Source organism: Zerene cesonia, chromosome 7, assembly GCF_012273895.1.
Source record: "Zerene cesonia ecotype Mississippi chromosome 7, Zerene_cesonia_1.1, whole genome shotgun sequence".
Taxonomy (NCBI): domain Eukaryota; kingdom Metazoa; phylum Arthropoda; class Insecta; order Lepidoptera; family Pieridae; genus Zerene; species Zerene cesonia.
The window spans coordinates 8163956-8175830 of NC_052108.1; the positions used below are offsets into that span (position 1 = coordinate 8163956).

General features: G+C 35.1%; 3 protein-coding genes across 3 annotated transcripts in view; 2 read left to right on the plus strand and 1 right to left on the minus strand.

The window, feature by feature from the left end:
• LOC119828238 (sorting nexin-14-like) overlaps positions 1–7179 on the minus strand; it is a 12712-nt gene extending 5533 nt beyond the window's left edge. Inside the window, exons 1-12 of the mRNA XM_038350342.1 lie at positions 7062–7179; positions 6838–6988; positions 5610–5720; positions 5105–5236; positions 4447–4634; positions 3074–3227; positions 2717–2891; positions 1993–2248; positions 1599–1692; positions 1194–1255; positions 703–913; positions 6–48 (exon numbers count right to left, since the gene is read on the minus strand). Coding sequence (XP_038206270.1) covers positions 6–48; positions 703–913; positions 1194–1255; positions 1599–1692; positions 1993–2248; positions 2717–2891; positions 3074–3227; positions 4447–4634; positions 5105–5236; positions 5610–5720; positions 6838–6988; positions 7062–7168 — 1684 coding nt within the window. The 5' untranslated portion in view covers positions 7169–7179. The remainder of the gene's footprint in view (positions 1–5; positions 49–702; positions 914–1193; positions 1256–1598; positions 1693–1992; positions 2249–2716; positions 2892–3073; positions 3228–4446; positions 4635–5104; positions 5237–5609; positions 5721–6837; positions 6989–7061) is intronic.
• Positions 7180–7433: 254 nt separating this feature from the next.
• LOC119840823 (glycine cleavage system H protein, mitochondrial-like) lies at positions 7434–8449 on the plus strand. The gene is made up of 2 exons (XM_038367581.1): positions 7434–7584; positions 7866–8449. Exon 2 carries the CDS (start codon positions 7870–7872, stop codon positions 8374–8376), a length of 507 nt encoding a protein of 168 aa, XP_038223509.1. The 5' UTR covers positions 7434–7584; positions 7866–7869; the 3' UTR covers positions 8377–8449.
• A 1068-nt stretch (positions 8450–9517) lies between these two features.
• LOC119840675 (TBC1 domain family member 14-like) overlaps positions 9518–11875 on the plus strand; it is a 42573-nt gene continuing 40215 nt past the window's right edge. Inside the window, exon 1 of the mRNA XM_038367374.1 lies at positions 9518–10328. Coding sequence (XP_038223302.1) covers positions 9907–10328 — 422 coding nt within the window. The 5' untranslated portion in view covers positions 9518–9906. The remainder of the gene's footprint in view (positions 10329–11875) is intronic.

Genomic DNA, 11875 nt, shown 5'->3' on the forward strand with positions numbered 1-11875 from the left:
CACGCCTATCGTGAACACGCGCACGGCACCCCGCCGGGGGGGAGCTTGCTGCGGACATAAGAGAACAGATGATGTGAAAGCAAGTGCACTTGAAAATCTAAGGTCAGTGTCTGTTGGTTGCGGCCTGTTATTTTATATCGATAAAAACGATTACACACAACGTCCCATATTTGTGAACACATGGAGGTATGTATGAGAGATATATATATATCTCTTATATATAAAATTCTCGTGTCACAATGTTAATCTCTATACTCCTCCGAAACGGCTTGACCGATTCCTCTGAAATTTGGTAAGCATATTGGGTAGGTCTGACAATCGGCTAACATCTATTTTTCACACCCCTAAATGATAAGAGTAAGGCAGAACAGCGTTTGCCGGGTGCAGCTAGTATATATATATATATATATATATATATATATATATAAAATGAAACCCTATTCCCCTTGAACACGCCATCTCGCGTGAACGGCTGGACCGATTTCAAAAATTCTTTCACCATTAGAAAGTTGCAATTACACTGAGTGACATAGGCTATATATGTACCACTGGCGAAACCGGGGCAAACAGCTAGTAAATTCTATTATATAATTATCACTAAAAAAAAAAAAACAATAATTATTGAAATAAACAACTTAAATTTCAATGGTATACAAGCAAAATTGCTTCCATCAAAATGTACTTAGAAAAGAACCCACTCACCAATCTGGTCTCCACATTGGTGAGCACCACCTTGCAGGTGCTCAGGTCCTGGTCTCCCAAACTGTCCTCGCTGGCCAAGGAGTCCAGGTACTTCAGGATGTCTACATTCTCCACTCCATCATCAGCCAGTTCAGTGTCCTGTCCGTCGAGCGTCTGCGGCCTGATCGCGTTGCGCAATTTGGTTCCTAGTTTTATAGACTTTTCTTGTGGTCTGGAATTTTATGGTTATATTTTTTTCATTAATTGAGAACATCTTTTTTTGAAGTTAAATAAAACAGTTAAATTTAAAACCTCCTTCAGCTTTGGGCTCCATCCAGCTAAACTTAGATAATAAAAATAATTGCAGAAACAGTTAAAAAGTAAGAATTAAAACTAGGAATTCTTATTTTTTTCCGAATTAAACTTCTATACTCTATAAATATTTATAAAAGACTACATACAAAATCACAATATATATTTTTTTTTTATTTGCGAAAGGCTTAATGAATTACCTTTTGGTCAGTTGTTTGTGATATCCGGTGGGTACCCTCGGTCCGATTAATAATTTATAAAACTGTAAAAAAATTAACGTTTATTTTATTGGCATTCCTTTATATAAATACAAACGAACGAAAATATATGTATGTAAAAAATTTGTAATATTTGAATTCCGTTTTTGTCACGTCAAAATAATCGATTTTAATGAAACACATACAACACAGCAGTAATTTTATGAAATTACAATTTTTATAATTGTTTTAGATGATCTCGAAAATAATTGAACCCAATTTCATATAGATTATATGATAGAGAGCTGATATATACATCTACTTTTGTATTGGAAAACATATTATTCATAAAAATCATACAAGTTGACGCGATATATTACACAATTATATAATTATAGTAAATAATACCTCTTCACTATGTAAAAACTTTGGCATCAGGACTTTTTCGAGAACCGCGTGCGACTGTCTCGCGGCTTGGTACAGCGCGCGACTGGTCTGCAAACTAAACAAGAAACTAAATGTTATGAAAAAAAATTTTATAGTATAAAATGCCAATATATATGCAAGCTGTGTGAGGGTTACCGTGATGTATTAAAGCATTAGAAGTGGGGGGATGGGACAGCGTTATAGGTTCTCTAGCGCCATCACAGTGTCGTAGATGTTCAATGCTATCTTCTATTACAATACAATAAAAAAAGTTTTTTTTTAATACTTTCCGCGTCCAACATAGTGAAATTAAGAAGCGCTGATTTCCTTTGCGCTCAAAAAAAAATGGCGTGGTCTCTGGCCAATGTCAGCTCACCGGCGGACGCAGTCGGCTTCGCTGCCGCCCTCCAGCAGGTCGTGCAGCTCCCGCTGGAGGGCGGGCGGCAGGTGCACGCCGGGCAGCGGGTGTGCGGCGCCGGACAGCGGGTGTGTAGCGCCGGGCAGCGGGTCGGGCAGCGGGTCGGGCAGCGGGCCGGGCAGGTAGCGGCGGTGCAGCGCGCGCGCCTCGCGCCGCACCGCGCTCTGCTCCTCCGCGCTCAGCTCCGGGTTCAGGATGCGGCTCTGGAACGATTCTGGAAACGTTCCCGGATAATTACACTAATATTATAAATGTAATTTTTTTTATCACACTTGACTTTTTAATGTGAATGTGTAATTTCCTGTAATTAAAGGTACAGAAAACTATACATTCAGTAGCTTTGTAAAAATGTTAACTGTATTCTTTGTTGGAAACTCATTATTAATAATACAGATAATACATAAAGAGATGCTGGTTTCCACGTTACGATAATTGTCTTTGATAATAAATTATAGCACCTCCAAATTGACAAAACAAGACCAAATTTAAATGGGATCACAGGGGAGAAGAATCACCAAAATCGGTTCACCCAGCAAAAAGTAATGAGGTAACAAACACAAAAAAAAATACAAGCAAATTGAGAATCTTCACCTTTTTAAAAAAACATATTCCAAGATACAGGTTCAAAATCGAGCCCCAAAAGAGTCGGTTACACACAAGCATATACAATGTGAACACTCACTGATGTCCTTATAGAACTGCAGCACGTGTATGCTGCTATTGGACTTCAGGTGCTGCATGAACGCGTAAAAGTGCTCCTGCTCGTTGACCAGCAGCTCCAGCTCGATGCGCAGGAGCTTCGGCCGCTGCGCGTACACCGACTCCGTCTGCCGGACGAACGTCTCCAGGAATTCCACCTGCAATTTCCGGTTTATTTCTTATTTCTTTATTTTTTTTATTCTCTATTGTACCATCAATAAATATAAACAACAAAGAAAAAAAAAATAGAAATCTCCCTATAACGCTAAAAAAAGACCTTTCGGTAGTCCGTTAACTGTAGAAAAAATCATATACTGTATGTAACTATGAGAGAACTCACTTGATAATTAGGCGTGGTCGGCAACTGGGCCATTGTTTCGTCGCCAGTCGCCAAAATGATCAGCATATTGAGTATATAGGGGTCCGCCAGCGTGTCCGCCAGCGAGAGCAACACCCAACCGGCGAATATCTCGCGGATCAACACTTTGAACACTCTGAAATGTATTGATAATAAATAATATATTACATTCATTCAACGTTAAGTAGTCCTTATTGCTATTAAAAATGTGAAAGTAACTCTGTCTGTTTGTCTGTTATTGCTTCACGCATAAATCACTGGACAGATTTAGATAAAATTTGATACAGATAAAGTTTGGGATCCAAGAAAGTCTATAAGGTAGCTTGTATTCCGGAAGTCCCTCGGGAACGAGAACCATGCGGGGAAAACTATATTTTCCCGGGAATATCTATTTTTTTTACAAAGCCGCGCGCAAAATGAAAAAAAAAATTATATACTGCAAACAAAATTAATAGCAAATATGCGGGCAGAAATGTTTAACCAAGTGTGACGCAATGGAAAGGTGGTAATCTGTCCACAAAACAAAACAACACATGTTATCGCTCTCGAGGTTTGCTCTAAGAATCAATAGATGTCGCTGCAGTGGTTGTCGACGGAAACATCCCCTCGAGAAAATACGACCATAGCGAACGACTCACGGCGGGTATACCCATAGACTATACACTCATATACTGGGTCACACCTTTAAAAGAAGTGGTACTCTAGGAAATAAAATTATTCCATTTGTGAAAATTTTTAAGGTAAGTATGCTGCTGAGATATTCATAGACGGCAAAGTGTCATGTCAATTGTATTGAATATATATATTTTTTTTCAACTATATCTTACCAATGGAAGGGTATCGGTACCTGTAATACAGATTACTATCTAGTGCCAGATCAATGTTTTGTTTGTATGTGTTTATTGTAAGTTTGGGAAATACAATTAGTTTATTATTTAATTTTATTGAATCAAAATATTTTATATAATACATATTAGTTATGGCAGTAAAGTGTAATATGTGCTGTGTTCAGAAATCATATGTGTGTGCAATCTTTTGCGTGAAATAAATGTAAATTTATCGACATTCAGAGTATCTTATATGCGTAAAAACAACTCACTTTAAGTAAAACTTTAGTATCACATTATCTCAACTAATATTATAAATATGAAAGTTTGTTTGTTTGAATGTTTGTCCGTCAATCAGGCTGAAACTACTGAACGGATTTTGATGAAATTTGGTATACAGACAGGGAACGAGCTGACTTGGGTGATGGGATTACTTTTAACCAGTTTAAATGCAACTAAAACAGGAATCTTGACATCCGGGTGTAGCCGGGACGTGCGTCTAGTTATAAATAAATAAATAGAACTAACGAATTCTGCGTTTCAGCGGGCCGCAGCAGGTAAGGCATGAGGGCGTCGGCCACGCAGCGCAGGTAGCGCAGCTCGGCGGCGCGGTTGCAGGCCGCGGCGTGCGGGCGCGCCCGCCCGCCCGCCGCCACCGCGTGGTGCCGCAGCGCGCACGGCACCAGCCGCTCCAGTATCAGCTCCGCGTAGTTTATCTGGAGTATTATTAGCGCTGGCTGGTTTTAACGGGCTAATGCAAGTATTTCAATAGTTTAAATGGTATTCTGCTACGTGGGTTACATCACTGTATCTATCTAGAATTTTCTTATGTTTGATTTTACATAAATTAAAGTCTCTCCGGGATCACGCTCGCTGAAACGTCGGGTTAAATGATATAATGAATAAATCGCGTTAAGAATCCGTTATTTTTTATTAGTCTTTAATTACTAAATTATCAAAATCTGTTCAGTGGTGTCTGAATACACCATTGACATTTTATAAATAAGACTCAATCGCTTAATCAAACATCGTAAAAAATATGCAAGCTGTCTATGAAAGCAAAATTTTTACTTCTGACAATTTTTGATTGTCATTGTGATATGTGAATATAAAAATTGTTTATTGTATATCCATATGATGAACTATTATAACCAATTTATATAGCTAATAATTAATTAACACTAACCTTTAAAGCTCTCCTCAACAAGGATGCAGATGCATATCTCAGCTGGTGTCTCAACTCATCCACAAAAAATGGTTGGAGTGTTATCTTGGAATACCATGAGTTTATAAATTGTTCTAAAATTGTATTGTAAAACTGTAAATATACCATGTATCATTAGGATTGTACTAAAACCCTGGTACCTGTTAAGTATTGGATTATATTTAATAAAAAAAATGCACTTAAAAGTTTTTTAAGTACTCAAATTAGTATAAGTAGAACTTTATTAAAAAAAAAATCAAATACTTTTGTCATTTTATATATATTTTTTTATAAATTAATAATTATTCTTGATATTGAAATGATTGAATTAAATCATATTTATATTGATCAATATATGAACATTCATTTATCTTGAAAAAGAATTATGGGTGCTGGAAATTTTTTTTTAATCCTGTTTATCTATTGACTCTAGATTTTCATAACTGAATCATCTAATTTCAACTAGTAAATGAGTAAAAGAACTCACATCTTCTATGGCTTGATCCAATTGTTTATGTACAAGTAACCCACTCCAGGGCTCCGTTGTGAATTCGGGATCATGGCGATTGCAACCGCCCAACCCACATGTGTTGCAACCCTGATGGGTATAGAAATATTATATACATGTAGATACGAAAGTTAGTGTGTGCAAAGTGAAGCCAAAACACACTGTTTAAAATTAGTTGAGCCAACAGATGTTGACCTCTCTTCGCTCGAAATATGCAACATTTAATTTTTTTTTTATGCAAAAGTTCTCAAGTTCTCTCTTATAACATTCCTGACAGACAAAAACAAATACAATAAAAGGAAAATAGCAAAATCGTTCCATCTGATCATGCACAATGCTGTGACCAAGAGAAATAGAGATTCATTTTTGTGTATAGGGATGATGTAGCATATCTAATATCAAAATAATATTTATTTCATTACGAAAAATATAACATCTTTTTTATGCCATTGTCAGAAATGGAGCTGAGGTGAGCCGCCTGATGGTTAGCGCTACAACCACCTATGAACACTTGGAGAGGCGTAAGGTTCATTGCAGACCTTCGAAGTAATAATAAATATCAAAGGGGAAATTATTGTTTAGTGTTTAAACAAAACTCAAATTGTCAGAACTGGACCAAATTTAATTAGACACACTGACTTGCAAATAAAAATGAAATCATCAAAGTCAGTCCATGCACTTGAAAGTTCTGAGGTAATAAGCCCAAATAAAAAACTAAAATACAGTTGGAGGTAGGTTGAAAAATGACTAAACCCTGTTAAAAATTGTTACTCTTTGTGCAAATGTATTAGTTTTTTATCACCTCATATCATATACAACATCCATTTATATGACACAACTTAAAACTTAAAACAAAGTAACTATATTCATTTTACAATACTAAATATATTTGTACTCTTTTTCTCAATACAATTATTCTCACATCAAAGTATGTAAGCCAAGTACACAACTAACAATAATGCATCAATCAATGATTATTACTGTTAGAAAGCTTAAACACTTATTGGATTAATTCAGTGACACAGTTTTATGAAGTTTGTCTGACGTTATAATGCAGTTTATGAATATAATAAATGTTAACCGAATATACATAATTAGAGTTCAAAGAACGGCAATTAGTCATAATCATTACTTATCACATGTTTTCTCGTAAATTCATAGTTACGATAAAGACGTGGTAATACGGACAAAAATCCTTAAATCTTACTTTACTTGGTGCTTCATCCTTTTCTGTAGATTCCTTTATAAAATGGCACGTTAATTGTTCTATATATGTTTGCAAAATATTTGTTGTCAATCCATAATAACAAGCCACACATCCCAATCCATAACTAACAAGTATTGTGACCAAGTGAAATCTGAAAAAAAAATATTTTGACCAACAAGAAATTCGAAAATATTGCATCATAGAATGAAGGAATACTAATGTACCTGTAAAAATATAATACAGCTAGGAGGGCAACGAGAATTCCTCCGTAAATAATATAATTCTGATTACTATTTTTTCCTGCTGACTTATTTTGACATCTTTCAGTCATGGCTAGGCGAGCAATGACATTATTATGACAACCGATAAACCCGCGTTACTGACATTTGTCTATATGTTGCTATATTAACAACTTCCGTGAAATAAACTAATATGAGGTAGATATTAGTTAAATAGTCTTTAAAATGTAATTGAAAAAGCCGGATTAGATACGTCTTAGTAGAATGGAAATTTGACTTCGAGACTTTCTCATCTATTATTTCATGTGAGCAATAAAAGTGTTTTGTAGTACTATCATAATGTTACCGTCTATAATATTTTTATTAGTAATTTCTGAACGAATAACCTCAAAATAATAAATAAATAATTCAAAACAAATTGTAATTACGAATTATTAACGTTTAAATTTTATTATTTATTACTGTCTAGAATATTATTACAGAGACTCTATCGACATAATTTTTTTGTGTAAGTTTAAACGACGTTAATCACATTCAATGTTGTTTGAGCATACATTTTACATTAAATATAATTATTTTTTAATTTAAGTCGCACTGTAATGTCCTTATCTATTTGTTTGCATAGTTCAGAGTTCAATACTATCTTTGAAGAAAGATATCTTGGCAATAACAGTTGTTATTTCTTATAGTGCCAATGTCATCAACCTTAAAATATACTTTCACTGCATTGAGCTAAATCCAAGCAATAATTATATATTTTAGTGAGTAAATCCATTTATTAATTTTTAGCAATATGACACTACACAGGTGCATATTCAAATTGTCAAAACAATGTTTATCTCAGCGTTATATTCTACAGTCAAATAAAAGATTAACATATTGTGAGTTGCGGCATAAATACAGCTCGGGTACAAGCAAGAAATTTACAGATCGCCATGAGTGGGTTGTGGTCGACAAAGATATAGGAACTGTTGGTATAAGTAAGTATGCACAGGAATCTCTTGGAGATGTTGTATTTGCCCAACTCCCTGATCCAGGAACTAATTTAAAAGCAGGAGATGAGTGTGGTGCTCTTGAAAGTGTTAAAGCAGCCAGTGAAATATATTCACCAGTTAGTGGAGATGTTACTGAGAAAAATAAGGATGTTGAAAAGAAACCGGGCCTTATAAACTCATCATGCTATGAAAAAGGATGGCTCTTTAAACTGAAACTTTCAAAGCCAGAAGAACTAAATGATCTGATGAGTGAAGAACAATATGATACATTTTTGAAAACTGATGTGGAGAAGGAACCTAAATAATAAAGAAACAATTAAATTATAATGGTACAATAACGCTATTGTTTAGTCTAGAAATACATGTTATTTAATGTTTTGGGTATGATTTATTTTTTGAATAGAAGTGATATAATAAAAAATATATCTTATGTAGATAATTTTAGATTACCAAATTACTGCTGAAGTATTAAAGCAGCTACACTGACGAAAAATTTAAACTAATATTTTAAATCCTACTGTCCTACTAATCCTACTATCCTACTTCCTACTACTATTATAAATGCGAAAGTTTGTAAGGATGTGTGTGTGTTTGTTGCTCTTTCACGCAAGAATTACTGATCCGATTGCAATGAAATTTGGTACGTAGATAGCTGGACAACTGGACAAACATATAGGCAACTTTTTATCCCGATATTCCTACGGGATTACGGACTTACGCGGGTGAAACCGCGGGGCGCAGCTAGTCATATATAGATTTGCCCCGTACGCGGAAAATAATAATTATTTAATAAGCAATAATCACAAACATAAGTTTTTTAAATCTATCTAAGGTTTATTAATAAATAAAGATTAATCCAAAGAGTCGGCCGCTCGTAATAGAATAAAAATTGTACGCTTTTAATTTAATGTACGATTTTTTTGGTTATGACAGAATTTTATAAGTTGATTTTTAGAAACCACTATGCAACCTATATGCCGGTCACCCACATTGTCAAACACTTATAAGTGTAGGACAACATTTAGACAGAACTATCTTTTCAACACTTCAGCGTACAAATGTTAGTACAAAGTTTGATTTGTACTAATGTTTTAACTATATTTGCACTCATGTGAGTACTCCGGGATAGAATAAATGTTAATTCTCGAGGACATCGTCTATTTACATTAAATATCGATATTGGTTGCTTAAAATAGTTTCAGAACGAATATTTTATGTACTTCCTACAAAAAAGGAAAAAAACATATTTTTTGACATTGACAGTTCTTGTAACGTTCAGAATTCGTGTACAAATATTGACATAATGAGGAATAGTGCTTCCAGATTAAAGAGTTAAAAGAGTGCATTCTACACACACTGAACATAACCTTCTCAAACATGGCGGGTTATATTTCCGTGATAGAGAATAAAGTCAATCGTGTTCAAGGTTTTCGAACTAAATATAGCCTAACACAAATGTCAAGTTATTAAACAGTGATATAGGAATTGTGGTGGGTGTGTAGTTCGTGTTTTAGTTCGTAAAATTCGTTGTCTAGAGTAGTTTTATTTATAAATAGCACATAAACTTTAGTGTAAATGTAAATAAATGATACCGTTCTTAATATAACGAATATTACGAGGCAATGTTTCCATTCAACAACTTAACTTTCTTTTGTAATTGAAATCAAATATTTACATGAAGTGTTGTTTTGATTTGTACCGTCGAATCCTAATGTTATATGTACATAATGAGTTGTATTATGCCTAATTACTAAATGATAACGATAATATTCATTAAAAGTAAAATGAGTGCCATGAGAATATGGATGAATTAGTGTTACGAGTGTGTATCAACAATGTCGTCGCCTTGCCAGAAAGGTGGAATGCGTCTCAGCGAAGCTCTAGATAATATCCAACTCGCGTATAATCCGATCACAAAGCAGCTGCATTTCGTGAGTCCTAAGGTTGAAAAAGTGGTTGATACGGATGAAGTGGATAAACTGAGTAAGAAGAGTAGTTTCAGTGATGAGGGGAATTTCTCTATATCGACATGTGAGAAAAGTGACACCAGTGACTCTCCCAAGAGCACCCTTCAGTGGGGGGGCAGCGTGAGTGGCCATCAAAGAGGGAAGGATGGTGGTTCATTCTCCAGTACCATATCCAGTCTGTCGGAATGTTCTCTGGGATCCAGTGGTTCTAAGGAAGATGAATTCCCTGAGATATGTAGTTCGGAACAAGCTAAATTGAAGAAAAAAGGATTGTCGGGATTCTTTAGCAGGTATGTCAGTTTAAATTTCAATTTGGAAGACTACCAAAAATTTTAGCTTTATACCCGCATCTTTTACCAACGCTTGACCTATGCCACCCATAATCCTACCTAAACCACAAAGCAATCAAATTTCTCCTTTATTCTTACATTTTTATTTGACTAGCAATTTAGGTACTGATGATGATGATTTTAGTTAAGTTGTAGAAGTATTGTGTTATGCCATTATACCATTTCCATAATAACATCATTGTCTATATTTTCTCTTAAGTAGTTAAGATAAAGTATTTCAAAGTATTGAAATTACAATTAAAAACAACTTATGTCATTTGAATTTATAAAAAGTCAATTCTGAGTTAATGTTAGAAAAGCAGTTCCTTAATATAGAATGAAACAGTTGTTGTATCAGTTGTTTTATTTAATAATATAAATGCGGTTACAATATTTGCCCTAAGAATAATAAATGCATTTCCTTTGTCAGATATAGTAAAATACATACAGTATTACTGTAATAGAAACCTAATTCCTAGCAAACTTCTCAACATCAATGCCTACTAGATTGCAAGACAGTTCAAATAATTTCTTCTGATGTTTCTCATTTTTAGAGAATCTGTTACTGAAGCCCTCCTTGCAGTTACTGATGTATAGACCACCTTTCTTTAAAATATCTTTGTTGAAACACGCATAAAGTATTGAGACTGCACCCTTTTCTGGTGTTTTAAAGAATAACTTTCTAGCCCAAGGCAGCTTTCCAAAGCTTGCATTTTCAAATAGATCTGTGTCCACAATACCAGGATGAACGGAGTAGCACCTGATGGGTATGTCTTTGTCGGTAAAGATAGAATTCAAATACCTCGCTGTCATGATCTGTAAAAAGATTTAATCTTAATAACATAAGTACAAACAATTATCATAACACAATTTATTTTCGTTATTTTATTTCATAAATTACCTGTGCCAATTTCGATTGTGCATAAGCAGCTGTGGTATCATAGTGCTCCTTCATATTTATATCATCAAAATATATTTTGCCGGGAAAATGTCCACATGAGGATACATTAACAATCCTCGCTGGATCTTCTAAAGTACCAGCTTGTTTCAATGCTGGCAATAACAAATGACTCAAATAAAAATGGCTCAAATGATTTACTGCCAATTGTGTTTCAATTCCGTCTTCAGTCAATTTATAGTCGCCAAACATTATCCCGGCATTGTTCACTAACAAGTGTATAGCAGGAAATTCCTTTTTAACGTTCTCAGCGAATTCCCTCACTGAACTCAACGATTGTAGATCGAGTCGGAAGGCGTGTAATCTTTCCCCGTTATCCATTGTCTTTGCCAGTTTTTTAGCAGCGTCCGGATTTCGCACGCCCATTATCACGACCATGTTTGCTTTGAGCATTCCCCTTACGACTTCGGTCCCTATGCCGCGGGCGCCACCCGTAATAACGGCAATTTTGTTATTTGCGTCTGGCAACGTTATTTTGTTTCTCCATACACTGACCCAGTCGTCGATAAGACCTCCCGCGCCCGCTCCCTGCATGTCCAGTGTGTACCGC